The sequence below is a fragment of the Herpailurus yagouaroundi genome, unplaced genomic scaffold (assembly GCF_014898765.1).
Source record: "Herpailurus yagouaroundi ecotype Mexico unplaced genomic scaffold, PumYag 67793, whole genome shotgun sequence".
In the NCBI taxonomy this organism is placed as follows: domain Eukaryota; kingdom Metazoa; phylum Chordata; class Mammalia; order Carnivora; family Felidae; genus Herpailurus; species Herpailurus yagouaroundi.
Window position 1 is genome coordinate 226,926 of NW_024420586.1, and position 16,473 is coordinate 243,398.

At 37.2% G+C, this 16,473-nt stretch overlaps 1 protein-coding gene across 1 annotated transcript in view; it reads left to right on the top strand.

The window, feature by feature from the left end:
• The window catches only part of CNKSR2 (connector enhancer of kinase suppressor of Ras 2), a gene marked incomplete at its 5' end in the record, with an annotated part of 233,171 nt that overhangs the window by 178,997 nt on the left and 37,701 nt on the right, over positions 1 to 16,473 (top strand). The window contains 3 exons of the mRNA XM_040468808.1: positions 730 to 797; positions 7,489 to 7,589; positions 9,935 to 10,505. Coding sequence (XP_040324742.1) covers positions 730 to 797; positions 7,489 to 7,589; positions 9,935 to 10,505 — 740 coding nt within the window. The remainder of the gene's footprint in view (positions 1 to 729; positions 798 to 7,488; positions 7,590 to 9,934; positions 10,506 to 16,473) is intronic.

A 16,473-nucleotide genomic window follows, 5' to 3' on the forward strand; every position in this document is an offset into this window, starting at 1 on the left:
GAGCAACAGAATTGATAGGGCTCTGATCATCTTAAAACCCTCTATATTACATATATTTACAGGTTTGCTTAAGACTTTTCTATCGAAATATCATCTGTAGTGTGGCAGCAATTTATACCACAGCAAATTATATAGCTCATTGAAAGCTCGATGTGTCAAGAATAGCAAAGAACACATCTTTTATGTAGAATTATCTCATATATTCTTAAACATTTTAAAATAAACATTTTTATTAAGTTTTAAATTTTAATTCCAGTATAGTTAGCATACAGTGTTACTTTCAGGCGTACAGTATAGTCATTCAACAATTCGGCACATTACTCAGGAATCGTCACAACAAGTGCCCTCCTTAATCCCTATTACCTATTTTACCCATCCTCCCACTCACCTCCCCTTTGGTAACCATCAGTTTGTTCTCTACAGTTAAGAGTCTGTTCCTTGGTTTTTCTCTCTTTTTACCCACTTCATTCCTTTTGTTTCTTCAATTCCACATAGGAGTGAAATTATATGGTATTTATCCTTCTCTGACTAACTTACTTCATTTAGCATAATATACTTTAGTTCCATCCATGCCGTTGCACATAGCAAGATTTCATTCTTTTTTATGGCCGAATAATATTCCATTGTATATATACCACATCTTCTTTATCCTTAAAATAAATATTTTTTAAAAGTAAAATATACGAAATTCAATTGCACTGTTATTGATTTTAATAGTTGTTTTTTCAGGTGGCTTAACAGAATCAACATGCTGACTGCAGGATATGCAGAAAGAGAGAGGATTAAGCAAGAACAAGGTAAAGGAATTTTTTTTTTACAGTTCTGGGGTTTTTGTTTTGTTTTGTTCTGCTGTTATCCTATACAGTGATTCACTACTATCAGTTAAGTGAAAATGCATATATCAGGCTGTAGTTATTTTTCTTTTTTGCACTTTGAATCCAAACCATACCATCTTAAAGGTGAGGTTTAGTAAATTAAACAGATGGGGAATAAATTCTAAAATTTTTGGAGCAGCTGATGTGGAGTTTGTTGCTGTCTCTCTCAGTCTGTTTCCAATGGAGGACAAAAATCTTACAAATTTAAAAATCTGTAATTGGTCCTAAATATCGACTAGAGTCCAGGTCCTTGTTGGTGAGGTTTTTTTTTTTTCTGTTTAGTGGTGTCATAGACATTTAAGTGGACTTTTATGCAAAGAGCTCAGATGGATGATTCCTCCTTCCATAAATTATCTCAATTGGTTATGTTCTTCAGTTCTGTTACTCTGTAATTCTGTGATCTTATGGATCTTGCCTCAGTATTGACCTCAGATATACAAAACACAATGTCATTATACAGATTTAAATTTTAATGAAAGCTGTGGTCACCATTCTGAAGTTGCTTTACATTTCCAAAAAGTGTTTATTGTATATCCCTTGGAAGCATCAACAGTTTTTGGAAATCTTTTGAGGCTTCCTAAAGCTAAAAGAATTCTACAGATTGATATATATATATATACACAAACTTATTTCTAGTTGTGTCTCCAGTGGGCATAGACTATTTGTTTATGTGGAAATTCTAAAAACCTTGTGTTCCCTCTCAAAGTAAAACCTCAGCCAAAACTTTTCTAAACATCTAAAAGCTGAAGGTTAGAGATATCTAAAGTAGATATCCAGATCCCAAAACCAATCTGTCAGCAAATGTTTAGGGCAGGGGTTGGGAAACTTTCTGTGAAAAGCCAAATAGTTAATATTTTAGGCTTTGCAGGCCCATAAGATTTCTGTCTAAACTACTCAACTCTGCTGTTATAGTATGAAAGCAGCTGTACACACATGAGGATTCTGACTGGGCTGTAATAAAGCTTTACTTATGGACAGTGAAATGAAATTTCATATCATTTTTTACATTTCAAAAAATTATTCTTCCTTTGATTTTTTTACCATTTAAAAATGTAAAAACTGTTCTTGATCTACAGACCATATAAAAATAGGCAGAGAGCCTCATTTGGCCTGCAGGCCACAGTTTACCAACCCCTGGTTTAGAGCCATGGGTGAGGGAATGGGGATGAGTAAGGCAGTGAAGGGTGAGGACTTAGGGCAGGAAGATTTCAAAGAAATAGCAAAACATGGTTCCTGCCAATAGGAATATATCATCTTGTTGAGGATATCAAAGATACACACTTGAGGGGCACCTGGGTGCCTCAGTCGGTTGAGCCTCCAACTCTTGATTTCGGCTTAAGTCATGTTCTCGTGTTCGTGGGTTCTCACCTGGCATCCAGCTCTGCGCTGACAGTTCAGAGCCTGCTTGGAATTGTCCCTCTCCCTCTCTGCTCCTCCCCACTCAAGCGCTCTTGTGCACACATGCTCTCTGAAAATAAATGGGTAAACATTTGAAAAAAGATACACACTTGAAATTGCTTAAGAAAAATTGAAGAGCAGCAGAAAAAAAATTAAAGAACAACATAAAGTCAATCAGTATTAATGGTTGCACAATGTGAAACTGATTTTTTAAAAATTTGCTAAGTGGATGCAAAATTTAAAAAAAAAAAAACCTGGGAAAGAGGCAGAATTAATGAGGAAATAACTTGCTAGAGAAGTTGATCAGTGAGGCTGATGTAAAGTCAGCAGTAGAGAGAAAGAGAAGATATTTTATTCAGTATGAAGTGTTTCTGTGTAAGGCCTTCAACTAGCACGCTGATTGACTTAAGGTGAAATAGGTGCCCATCCTGCCTGAAATTACACTGAATTCTAGTAGAAAAGATCCTCTTAATATAATACAGAAAATGAAATGTAAGAAAGTACAAATCAAGTTCTGTGGAAATTAAGCTGGAGAGATTGCTTCCAGGAAGGGAGTGGGAAAGGCTTTATGTTGACTCCATTATTTGAACCTATTTTCACAGGATGAGAATGAAGTAGATAGGAAGTAACAAAAAGGGGCGCCTGGGTGGCTCAGTTGGTTAAGCATCTGACTTCATCTCAGGTCATGATCTCGCAATTCATGGTTCAAGCTCTGCATCAAACCATGAACTCTGCTGTCAACAGAGCCTGGAGCCTGCTTTGGATTCTGCGTGTCCTCTCTCTGCCCCTCCCCTGCTCGTACTCTCTTTCTGTGTTTCAAAAATAATAATAAATGTCTAAAAAATAGAAAGTGACAAAACATTCCTGGGAGGGGAAGCAGCATGGATACTTCCACAAATAATGAGGAAACAATCTCCATCAAATCAGGGTGCACAGGTGAATCCCAGCCAGGACTATGGGGTGTCAGGCCAGTTATTAAGCCACATTTGTTCATTGTTAAAAGTTTACTTAAGTTTATTTAAACTTTTCATACTTCAACTTAATTTATAGGCCTAAAATTGTGTTAAGACTACTAAAAAATCTGTTAGCCTTCCTTCTCACATTTTTTAAAGGCATAAAAAAAACTGTATTTTATAGGTGCATATAGGTTTGTTTCTGATTTTTTTAAGATGCAAAAATTAAAAGTATAGACAGTATACTGATAGGAAATGAATCTTTGAAAAACTCGGTTTGCATAAAGAAGGAATCTTGAATTCTCAAGCTTAACTTTCTTATTTTGAAGTTTAGCATGGTCTTTATTTTAGTTAATTTTCTTTGTACGTGGTATTATATAGCCATATATCATTATGGATTAAGGAACTGGTAAGTTATACCGTACATACAGGTTCCAATAAGTATTCAATGCATGGATTCATGATGCACTGGTCTGGCATGTGAGTGCATATTTTAGTACCTTCTGCAGTAGTAGACCATCACTGGCAGAAGCTTATAATAGTTAACAAGTCACGTCTCCCTTGCTAGCACAATGCAACCAGAATATCTGAAATAATTTGGTTTTCCACGTAGAGTGTATATTTCTCAGGCACTCTAACATAGGTCAGAAACATAATAGACTTCCTACCTTCTGCATTAGGTCTCATGGTATTCTATATAGAAAACAACTGTATGCATGTGTCTACTCCACACTTCTGTAGAATTATTTGACATCTTCCGAGTACTGTTCTCAGTACTGAAGTTAAGCTTCATACAAAATATAGGTGGTTGAGGGTTGGGAATATTTCACAAACATGCAAAGGAGTAACTCCAAAACACTATTTTTATGTAAATATCCATTGCAGCTTCAAAGTGACTCTTTCATTGATTTAAATAAAAGTTTAATGAATTAGTATCTTTAGCTCCAGAAGTGTAAAGGATGTGGGCTTCTCTTTCATTATTTGTTGTTGTACTTAGAGAAAACAGGGTTACACTAAATTACATGAAGATCAAAATTTGGCTAATGGCCTATTAATAATTTTTCTGTATTTTTCCACGTGCAAGTCAGACATTCATGACACATTATTTTCAGTCACACAATGTCTTCCTAAAGCTTTAATCACATAAAAATGAATGAAATATATTGTATATTTTGGTAGTTCTAGATGAAAAAGTCATTTTTCTCAAATTATCCTTTTGTTTTTAGTATGAAATTTACTGTCAAATTGGTTTCCATACAACACCCACTGCTCATCCCAACAGGTGCCCTGCTCAACACCCATCACCCACCCTCCCCTCCCTCTCACCCCCCATCAACCCTCAGTTTGTTCTCAGTTTTTAAGAGTCTCTTATGTTTTGGCTCCCTCCCTCTCTAACCTCTTTTTTTCTTCCCCTCCCGCATGGTCTTCTGTTAAGTTTCTCAAATTATCCTTTTGTATCAACATGAGAATAAAGTGGAAATCTTCCTGTTCTACTGATGGCACTATTTATTCATGATTAGTTACATATAATATTGAATATCACTGCAAGACATTAAAAGTATCCATTTATTTTTGCTAAATGGAAAGCTAAGAAAAATAAATTAATTTGCTCATAGAATGAAAATCAAACTCATTTCAGCCTCTTGAGCAAACAATGTGCTTGTAATTTTCCACACAACCCCAAAAGAAGACTGACTGAGTTTTCTATGTAGGTTCTTCTTTGTCACTGCTCTCTCAAAGACCTACAACTTACTGTGAGAAATGAAGTTAATTTACAAAGGGGAATTTCAGTCTTTTATTCAGCAACCCAAATAAGCTATAGATTGATGGTGCTTTTTAGTAAACCAAAAATTACATTAAGTACTGGACTAGAATTCTCCCTAATTTAGCTGAGGTGGGAAAGCAGAGAGAATCTCCCACATCTGTCATTTGTAGTGATAGCTATAGAGATCTTGATAAAATGGTGACCATCTCCTTCTCAGCATGCTGTTAAGGGCCCCTTGAGGTTCTAATTCCTTGAGACCCCCAAGGTATCAGTACAGAGGTCAAGGAGAAATTCAACACAGGAAATAGTGGGAAAGGTAAGAGCAAAGTGATATTGGCAAACCACTGCTTAGGGTTAGGATGGGGTGGTGCTTATTGCATTCACCTCCAGCAATGACTTCCTTCTAGTATTTCAAACTCCCACAAAACTGCCTAACCCAGATCCAAGAGCTACAGAATTCACTTTTCATTGCTGGAACTTGCTACGAGAAAAAAAAAAAAAACTGATGTCCAAGAAGATAAACACAAGGCATTTACCTCCTCTGTGATCTGGGTCAGACTGTCCTAGAATGCTACCTATAAATCCACCAAAGAAAATCAGGGGTCCTAATATCGAGTGCTTTCAAGGTGCAAAGCACTTGAATATGTATTACCTTATTTAGTACCCACCCCCACACACACATATACACGGCTCTGAAAGTCAGTTATTATTAGCCCCCTTTTACAGATGACAAAACAGACTCTGGTTTAGTAACCATCACAAGAGCACAGAGATGGTAAGTGGTACAACCAAGAATTGAACCTCCATCTGCCCAGGTATATAGTTCATGCTTTTCCCACCATTGTTTGTTGCGTACATCGCTGGGCAACTATATCAATTCATATTTGAGAGGAAGCTTAGTATACTAGCTGTCACCAGCATGATCCATTATAAATACCAGACACAAATTTAGATTAAGTAGTTTCTGCTTACCTTTTAGTCAAAGGGAATAATTAAAATAGGAATAGCATTTTCAAAGTTTTTGTATTTTGAGGCCTGAATGTAATAATCTCCACTGCTAAAGAATTTCTTTTCATGATAGCCAGAGTTACAGAACAGCAGGAGGAGGAGGGCTCAAAGCATCATGAATATATGTCAAATTAAACTCTCCCAGTGTGTCATTCAAAAGAGTCCCAGTGATAGCCCTCCAAGGTTTAGGGCAAGGCTATTTCTTAGCTCAAATCCCAGCTCTACTACTTTCTATTCAGCATATAGTAAGTACTCAATAAATATTAGCTATACTTATTCATAAACACCACAAGGAAAATATATATAAATATTGTATAATTTTTATATATAAGAATATATATAATTCCTGGGTGGAGAGAGGTTCCTATAAAAGTATGTGCAGCATATAGTAAGTACTCAATAAATATTAACTATACTTATTCATAAGCACCACAAGGAAAATATATATAAATATTACAGTAAAAGATTCCTGGGTGGAAAGAGGTTCCTGTAAAAGTATCTGCCATAGTTTTTTCACCTAAATCTGATTATCAGTTAAGCCTAATGATGGTTCTTTTGATTTAGATTTTTTAAGAATAAAAATGGGTAATACTTACAGGTTTTTCCTCGTAAATCTTATAAGGAATTAACCCAGAGTTAAGAGTGGTTGCGTTATTAGTGGAACAGGTTCTGATTATTGGTCTTTGTGCTGTATTTTACTTACTCAACTAATTTATGTCTCAAAATTTTTTCCTTTCCCTCTTGCCTGAGCTCTGCCAAGTCTAGCGGCTTACATTTTCTACCCTTTTAAGTAGTTCTAGAAGTTTGGAACTTGCAGCCCACATCAGCAAATTTGCCCTTTTGCATTTGGCAAGAATCAAGGTTTGCCATGTGTTTCCAAGTAGAGGTGGGAGTATCGTGTTATAGAGAGTCATGTCAGCATGACTCTGGAAACAGTGATTGTTAGATAACCAGTGAATTGGAGCCAGAAAAAAGAATTGAGAACATTATTTTTGGAGCTGTTTATATCTGTAGAGATCTACAGTTGTATATATATTGCTTTTCTTTGAGTGTTCATCTTTAGGGTAAAATGATACACCTTTAAGAGGCATCATGTGTTATTATTCACTAATTCAAGCATCAGAATAACTTGGCCTGGAATCTAAAGCACCCTAAACCTGATTTGACTTCTGCAGTGTCTTTTTCTTAACTCCTTAAAATTATAGCTATGTATAATTGCATGCTTTATTGGAATTAAGTGATTGCACTCTTCCTTCTTCTTGAACACCCAGCTGAAAATAAAAGTTTGTGGGCCTGGAGTAGTGGGTGCTGTGGAGCAGGGTATAGGAGTGGAATTTAAATGTCTTTGTGTTAGCTGGTAGTGTGTGTTCTTGAAAATATGGCTAGAAATATTTAATAGAATGAAAATATGGCTAGAAATATTTAATAGAATGAAAATATGGCTAGAAATATTTAATAGAATGTTGTATCTGTGTGTGTGAATTTACAGATTACTGGAGTGAGAGTGACAAGGAAGAAGCAGATACTCCATCAACACCCAAACAGGACAGCCCTCCGCCCCCTTACGACACATACCCACGACCTCCCTCTGTAAGTTGCCAACAGGAATGGACATTATTTAGCATCAGATTCTTTGACCCAAAATATCCCCATGTAGTGAATTGCACGTCAGACCTCAGGTTCCCTAAGAGGAAAGAACATAAGGAGTCTAAAAACAATAAGGGGAAAAAATTTAGTATGTAAAGACTATTTAATCAGGAGAAACAGTCACCACAGATTCCAGGCATAATATCTGCCCAGTTTTATTTTAAAAAATCCTGTTTGTGTCAGAGTAGCCTTCCTGGAAATATCAGCAACAAAAATAAGTTTTCTTAGAAAAAGATATATAAATGGGCTTTATGTATCCCACACTAATAAAGTTCATTCCTATATCCTTCAGAAATGACTCATAAAAATTAATATTATATCTATATTAAACATATTTTGACAGATAGCTCTTCAGATAGTCATGGGGTCTGGTTTAATGTATGTGTTTATATGGTGCTCCAGACTTCTTAAACCTGTGTAAATGATTCTGTGTATAGCCTGTAGTTTATAATCTTTTAATGGGGTAAACAACTGTCCTAGTTTGCTTGAGACTATCCCACTTTATGCCCGTGGCCCATCAGAACTACTAAGAGCATCTCAGTAGTCTCCCAGTCTTGACAATACATTGCATGGTTACAGCGTCATAAGAGTTAATTCTGGCTATCTTGGGACTGAGTCTTCCACATAGGAAATGGAAGCTGAATTTAGGTGACAACAGCACTCAACCTAATTACACCTCCATATTACTCTAGAGGATTTTAAATAAGACGCTACACAAGAAGTTGATAAAATTCTAGGCCATTTCTCAACCTTGGCTGTGCATAAGAATCACTTCTGTAACATTTTAGAAATGCAGATGTTCAGACCCTATCCAGACATTAAATCAGAATATCTGAGACTACAAACAGCTCACTAGACTAGACTGTGGGCCTGCTGTATTCATCTACACATCCCCATGGCTTAGCACAGCACTGGAACTTATTTATTAAGTGCTTAATAAATATTTCTGAAATGAATAAATGAATATTTCTGAAATAAATGAATGGGTCCTTTTGACTAATAACTAAAAGGGAAGCCACATTTTTAATAACAGTGTTTGATGTCAATGTCTCTTAGCTAAGAATTGTTCCTAATATGTATGCACATTTCTTTAATAAATGCTGAGTGTAACAGAATGCAAGAATGAGCTATAGAAATGAAATCATGAAGTCAGTTACAAGATACAGTTTATATCATATTTTCCCTCTTTGCCTAAAACATCAGGGCCTGAATAATTCCTTTTAAATATTTATAAAAGAGGAAGAAAGGGAAACTGCAGCTTCAGGGAACAGCTCTTTAATCATAGCAACTTGTGAATTTCAAGAAGGAAGCTATTTACATTGTTATTAACATGTGGGAAGATAAACTGCCCCCAGAAGATGCCATTTAACTTCTCCTTTACCCAGAGGGGCAGCGTGTGCTTTTACCTCAGCCAGGCTTGTCCTGGCCACCACCTGAGCCCCATTTGCCTTGATCACATTTGACAAATTCAACTCCTCCTGCCAGAAAGGAGCCAGAGCTGATCTGTTAGCCCCGAGAGCTAGAGTAAGCCTTGTCCCCAGTAGGGGCACCTGCAAGTCTTTTACAGCATTCACTTGATGCCAGTCCATTTTCTTGGTTGTACTTTGTACTGTAATATATACTCCCAAACTTTAAATTCCAAGAATAGAAATATTCCATTTTTCTTTTGTGTTTATGTACCCTGAGGTGCCCATGCCCAAGGCAGATGCTCATCCCCATCAGAGTATAATCTCACCTTGCCTGTATGTTTAACTCTACAAAGTGCCACAAATTGAAAAGACCACAAGAACACCTTTCATTGGGGCCCATAGGAGGATTCATTCACCTATGAAGAAGAGGAGGGGTTCTGTCCGATTATAGGCACCTTCTTTTCACATCCAAAAGCCTCTCTCCTTGCTCTCACCCCCAAACTCCACAAAATCCAAAAATATGAATTTGGCAGCAATTATTCAGGGTTTTAAATTCCTAGAGATTTTTTAAACTTCAGATTTTTCTTAGTTGCTGAATATTTCTTACATAAGCACTCAAATTTCCTTATGCTTCACTGTTGTGCAACTTTGCATGTTAATATGTCAGACTTTTCATGAGAGTCTGGTATAGGTGCATTTCAACACTCCACATCTCAGTCTCTTAAAATATCAGCTGGGCCTAACTTTGAGATGTCTGTAAACTTGACTAGTCATTAACTTGACTGGTAAATGTTAACTGTTAGAAATCTAATGTGTTCCTTGGTAACAGAAGTAGTCTGTTATTTTCTGTAGAGACTGATCAGAGGCTCCTTTCCACAGATGAGTTGTGCCAGTCCTTACGTGGAAGCAAAACACAGCCGGCTCTCTTCCACAGAGACCTCTCAGTCACAGTCCTCCCATGAAGAGTTTCGCCAGGAAGTGACTGGGAGCAGTGCTGTGTCCCCCATTCGCAAGACAGCCAGTCAGCGCCGCTCCTGGCAGGATTTAATCGAGACGCCCCTGACAAGCTCAGGATTACACTATCTTCAGACTCTGCCCCTGGAGGATTCTGTCTTCTCTGACTCCGCGGCCATCTCCCCAGAGCACAGGCGGCAGTCCACCCTTCCAACTCAGAAGTGCCACCTACAGGATCACTATGGGCCGTACCCCTTGGCTGAGAGTGAGAGGATGCAAGTGTTAAATGGAAATGGGGGCAAACCTCGAAGTTTTACTCTGCCTCGAGATAGCGGGTTCAACCACTGCTGTCTGAACGCACCCGTTAGTGCCTGTGACCCGCAGGATGACGTGCAGCCCACAGAGGTGGAGGAAGAGGAGGAGGAGGAGGAGGAGGAGGAGGAGGAGGAGGAGGAGGAGGAAGGGGAGGCAGCAGGGGAAAACATAGGAGACAAAAGTAAGTATGTTGGAGATCCTTAGCCTGTGTACACAGAGTCCTAACCTTTTCAAACTTCTTATTTTAAGAAAATAGAATTTTGTTTCCCTTTTTTCTTAAAATAATAGTCTTGCTGCACAGGACGTTAGGTATCCTTTGCTGTTTTACTTTCAGAAATTGAGTAACATGGGGGGGAGAAAGGTGGATAATGAAGCCTATATCCCAGGACACCCAAAGCTAGAGCAAATGCTTTTCTCCAGTTACCCATTTTCCTTGTAAGGTTAATGATAGTCATTTCTTTTTCTCCTACCTCTTATCCACTTTCTTCTCCCTTGTATATATCATCCCTTTGGTCCACAGTTATTGCCCCCTGAGTTTGGGTTAAGAAACTAAATGCTTCAAGCACGGTGTTAGCAGAACCTTGGTTGAATACGTAAGTGAACACAGAAACACACACATATGCACACATACATATACAACTTCCCTTTTCACTATTAAAAGATTTAAAGGAAAAATTCAAAAGAGTTTTCCAAGAAGAAATTTCAAATAGCATTTCTGTCAACTCCAAATGGCCAAAATTGTTTCTAGAAACCAGTTTGCCAAAAGCATTTATTTATTTTCTTGGTATATATGTTAATTACAAAACTCAATTTATGTGAATCAACTTTGAAGAGAGACAAAGTCAATTAAGTAATCCTCTGACTTTTTGGCATTAAGAATATGTTTACTAATTCTCAAGTTCTTTATCCAACATGCCTTACCAAGCATCTGTTTATAATTAATGTGATACACCAGTCCAGAAACCCAGGCTAGTTTAAGGGAAAGGCTAGAACTCAGTTACCTTACTTAGAAAGAAAATCTAGGTTTGGCTGTAAGTCCTAAATGTAAAAATTCCCTCCCCCCCCCCCCCAATAAAAAAGTACAGTATTAAAGAAGTAGTATAAAACTGTTTGCATGTCTTTATTCAAAATGAAGTTTGGGCCAGTTAGTGCAGCTGACCCAAGCTAGTGTTGATGAAACCACAGTTTCTGATTTGTTCCCACCAGGGCATTAGACTTCCCTTTTTAAAGGATATAAGCAGACTATAGACATCCACCCATTTTGTAAGTATACGAGACTTTGATTATGGGATATATTACTGTAAGTTCTTCTTCACAATTGGAAAAACAGTTCAAAGCTCACAGAGGGCCAGCAGGTCAGTATCCTCATGCCCATGTTAAACTTGGCTCATTTAAAATGAGAGTCACTTTGGAGATTATTAGCACGAAAATACAGTAGAATTCCTTTTATGGTCTTCATTGCCTTATTTAAGGAGAATTATATCTTATACCATGAAAATATGAGTTGCTGGTAATAAAAATCATATGTTAAAGCAGTTTCCATGTGAAGTGTATGTTGGTCATAATCTCCATAAGGAGCATTACAAAAGGTATACTGTTGGTGCAGGAAAAGGTAATTACCATCTACTACCTGCCAAGCCCTCCCGACATTCACATTTATCAGAGATTATGGAAGAGACTGGTGAAGAAATATCTAGGAGCCATGTGAGGTCTCTGTAGGACTTCTGGCAAGCATGATAATACATTTTTTAGTGTTATGATGATTACCAAAATCAGGATACTGTTTTCTAAAATTTAACTAAAGATGAGTTAGAAACTTCATTTTGACTGTCATCTATGTGCTGCACAACTGCTGTAACTAAGTATGTGAAGTTTGTTCAGTATTCTACAAACATATTGGGGAAAATACTTTAACTCTGCCATTTTAAGATAAATTGTGTTGAAATTTGCACAGCCCTCTGAAATAGAGAATTCTGTTCAGAAAACATATCATCATGGCCACAGGTAGAAGTCATCGATGATATCTTTTTCGCTTAAGCCAGTTACTTCCCAGTTCCCTCTGGCCATCGCAGGAGGGAGTCCTGGAAAGGAGAAGGCGCATCCTAGGGCCTGAAAGGAAAACCTGGGCCCACAGAGCATCTATAGTTAGATGGCTTTCGAGTTTGTTCTTCTAGTGTCTCTTTGCTGTTTTCTTGATTGAATTTATTTTTACCTTGTACATGCACTACTAAATTGGTGAGGTTTTCCTTCAGGTTCCCAAATGTGTCAAGTGGGCAATTTTTCAGTACTTTCCATCTCTTTCAGTGTCTCTTTTTTTGTGGAATAACTGTGATAAGGCAGAACAGTCTTAGCAAGTGTGTCTATAAATCTAGTATTGCACATTTTATCTTCACAGTTCAATATTTTGGGGCATTTCATGCTATTTCAGTCAGATCTGCTTCACTAAATGTGGCCATGCACTATATTTCAGGGCCCCATTTCTTTCTGGGCATTTTTCCCCAGATCTTTCGCTTGATGTGTCAATGTTCATCAAACCATTCTCAGCAGAGCATGTGTTTCATGGTTGTCTACTAGAAGATGCTTTCTATTTAATAGAATGTCTGTCTGCCTTCCTAATGATGGTTTTTCTGCATTACTGTTTTTAATATTTAGGAGTGTACGATTTGATAAACACTTCACTTGAGAAACACCAGGTTTAAAATCCATGTTTTCAAAAGAATCTTTAAGGTCTAGTTAAGGGGTGTCATGTTCATGGCTGCCCTGGGTTGGCCATTAGGACCTAGTATTCCAGGCTTATTATTCAAATCAAGCTGCTGGGTATTATGTCAACAGAGCAAAAATTATATACACAAAAGAAGCTGTGGCCATCCCACCAGTCTCAGGCTTACGACATGCCTTCCAGTGCAGAGCATTCACTATGCTGCCCACAGGTTGGCAGGCACCTGTGCTTGTTAGAGTCAAGCAGGGATGTATTACTAACTGTCATGCTCGAGGCCAGCATTTGCTTTGACCTACTATAGTGAATTTGCACTTATCCAGCACAGACCTGCAGAGGACATAAGTTTTGTCTCTAGCTACACACGTTTTTTCTCAGCTTACCAAGAAATTAAAGCTAGAAAGTATCAGGCAAGTGGGCAGAAGGAGTAATGGAAGAAAATGTGAAAGTATAGCCTATCTTCTGCTTTGAGGATGAAGAATTATGTCATCACCCAAACCCCTGTCTTATCATTTATGTTTACCTTAACTTTATATAATGTGATCTATATTATACAGTGCTTACAAGTTTACAAAGCAATCTAAAAAGCAAAATGTACCTAAATCGGTGATCTAGATGTGTTTTTTTTTTCAATTTCCCTGCTTATGAGGTATAAATGTAGCCTTCTTTAGAGCAGTCTTCAATCTGTGTCTTCTCATGGTTGGACTACTTTTTCTCTTATTTTGAAATTCATGTATTTAACTGAATCAAACTATGATTTTTCACAGGCAGAACTCATTTTGGTGTAAAATGGATGGTATTAAAAGTACACACATGAGACCTGTCTTGTTTTCCTTTGACTTAAAAGCCAGCTTACATATTAATTATCCTGACCTACTTCACTGGCATTTGGGAGAAGACAAGTAATTTCCTATTATCCCAATTAGCAGTTTTGAAGCTTACTGAGATGTGGGCCTTATAATACCTCAGTTATATTAAATTATAAATTATGTCAGCCTGTGCAACTTCCAAGGAGTATAAATCATTAAAGTGTGGGACAAAATATAAAGATATACTTCATTCTGAAATCAACTGCTGTAACACTAAAATACTGTTTTGGTTAATACAGCTTGAAGTCTACTTGGGATAGATCTCTTTTCTTTGCCATACTAGGCAGTTTAGATGAGGTTTTCAAAAGCTTTATCCTTTAATCCTGCTGATTTCCCTCTTGGCAGTTGTAAGAATACTCTTTACAAGCTATACATTCTTGGTGCCTCCATGTACTCAATGAAGTTATAATGTGCTCTTTTTCATTGTCTTAGAGATAATTTACCAGTATTCTCCCTTAATTTACACATGTATTAGCTTGGTCTTAGGAATGTATAGCAAAACCTACAGCTGTGGGGGATGGGGTTTGTGGGGGTGGAGGTGGAGGGTGGATAAAACCTTGTAGCTACATTGCCCATCAGGTTATCTGGCCAAGATACTTACTGATGCTCTCAAAATGAGATTTGCTGAGAAATGGTTTTTAAAGTTATTTTTTTTTAAATCTAACCTCCTTTGCATAGCATTGGTAAGTTAAGAGTTGTGCAAAGTATGCAGCTCAGTGGCCTAATATCTTAAATTATCTAGGCAGAGAAGATAGATAATGACTGCCAATATAGTGTAGAAGAATATAGATTAATCCTCTTCAATCATTTTAAGAGTCCTAGAGTAATTTCCTGAAGAGTTTCTAAAAGCTATGAATTTTATTTTTTTAAGAACATTCAGGTACAAAGTATGTGGGCAAGGCGAAAATATTCCTAGAATATGAAGTTGTGTTAAAGGATAAAAAGGAGCAAGTTGAAAATAAAGAAAAGTGTTACAGCACTTTTTACTATTTTATTGATTGTCAAGATAAATTATGCACAAAGAATTTAGAAGGGCATAATCATCAATATTATCCTAAATTATAGTTCAGGCCTAAAAGAACAGATGGAAAAGATATATAAGCAATGTGAATAAAAAATATGCATTAAAGTCAGAAAAAATAGCAGAGAACCTTGTCACTTTTGTGAAGTTTAAGGGCATTAGTCTTGGCTGGTTATGTAACAAGTATATATAGAGAACACAAAAAATTCTAGAAAGTAGTAAACAAATGTTCTCTTAATACCATATTTTCTGATTTTGAAGAAATACTATTACAGAGACATAAAACCCTAAAGACTAGATAGAAAGTAGGGTCTAGCTATAATGCTGATACTGATTATAGGTTGGATTTGTAATCATACCTCCCTCAGTTTTGGCTTAGATGATGAGGAAAAATTATTACCTTAACTTACAGGATGTTCAGAGGTGGGGTTGTTCCAGAGTGAAATTTGTGGCTCTGCAGTGTAAGACTGTCACTTAACTTTTCTGTAATGCCAATAGCTCTAAGCATCTCTTCTTATAAGACAGCATCCAGAGAGCCAAAGACCAATATCTAAAGAACCCTATCTGTAGTCCTTTTTCTGTAAGAACAAGGAAAGCCTTTCCTAGATCCTTCCAGCAGACTTAGCTCCATATTTCATTGTCCAAGGTTTCATCATATGCCCAAGTAGCAAGTGAAATGATTATGAATAGTTGAGACTAACCTTGATTTAAGATCATAAAGAAAAAACTGTACCAAACTGCTTATCGTTACTATCCACATGAGCCTGTCCACTATTATGTATGTTATATCCTCAAATATATTCGTTCAAGCAGTGTGGCACTCTTTTAATATATATATATACGTATATACATATATATATACACATATATATGTATATATATATATATACATATATATACGTATATATATATATCTGTATATATATATACGTATATATATGCAAACATATACCCCATATCACATCACATCATTTAAGTCTTGGCACTAACGAAATGTTAGATCTATAAAAGGGGATAAATACTATGTAACCCTTGCGGTGCCTGGGTGACTCAGTAGGTTAAGCATCTCTTTTTTTAAATTTTTTAATGTTTATTTATTTTTGAGAGAAAGAGAGCATGAGCAGGTGAGAGGCAGAGAGAGAGGGAAACACAGAATCCGAAACAAGCTCCAGGCTCTGAGCTGTCAGCACAGAGCCCGACACTGGGCTCAAACTCACAAACTGTGAGATCATGACCCAAACCGAAGTCACACGCTTAACTGACTGAACCACCCAGGTGCCCTGTAAATGTCTGACTCCTGATTTCAGCTCAGGTCATGATCTCTCAGTTCATGAGATCAAGCCCCTGCATCGGGCTCTGTGCTGACAGTGAAGAACCTCCCTGGGATTCTTCTCTTCCTCTCTCTCTGCCCCTCTTCCACTCATGTTCACTCTCTCATGCTCGCTTGCTCTCTCTCCGTCTCTCAAAATAAATAAACATTAAAAAAAATAATAAAATAGGGGCGCCTGGGTGGCGCAGTCGGTTAAGCGTCCGACTTCAGCCA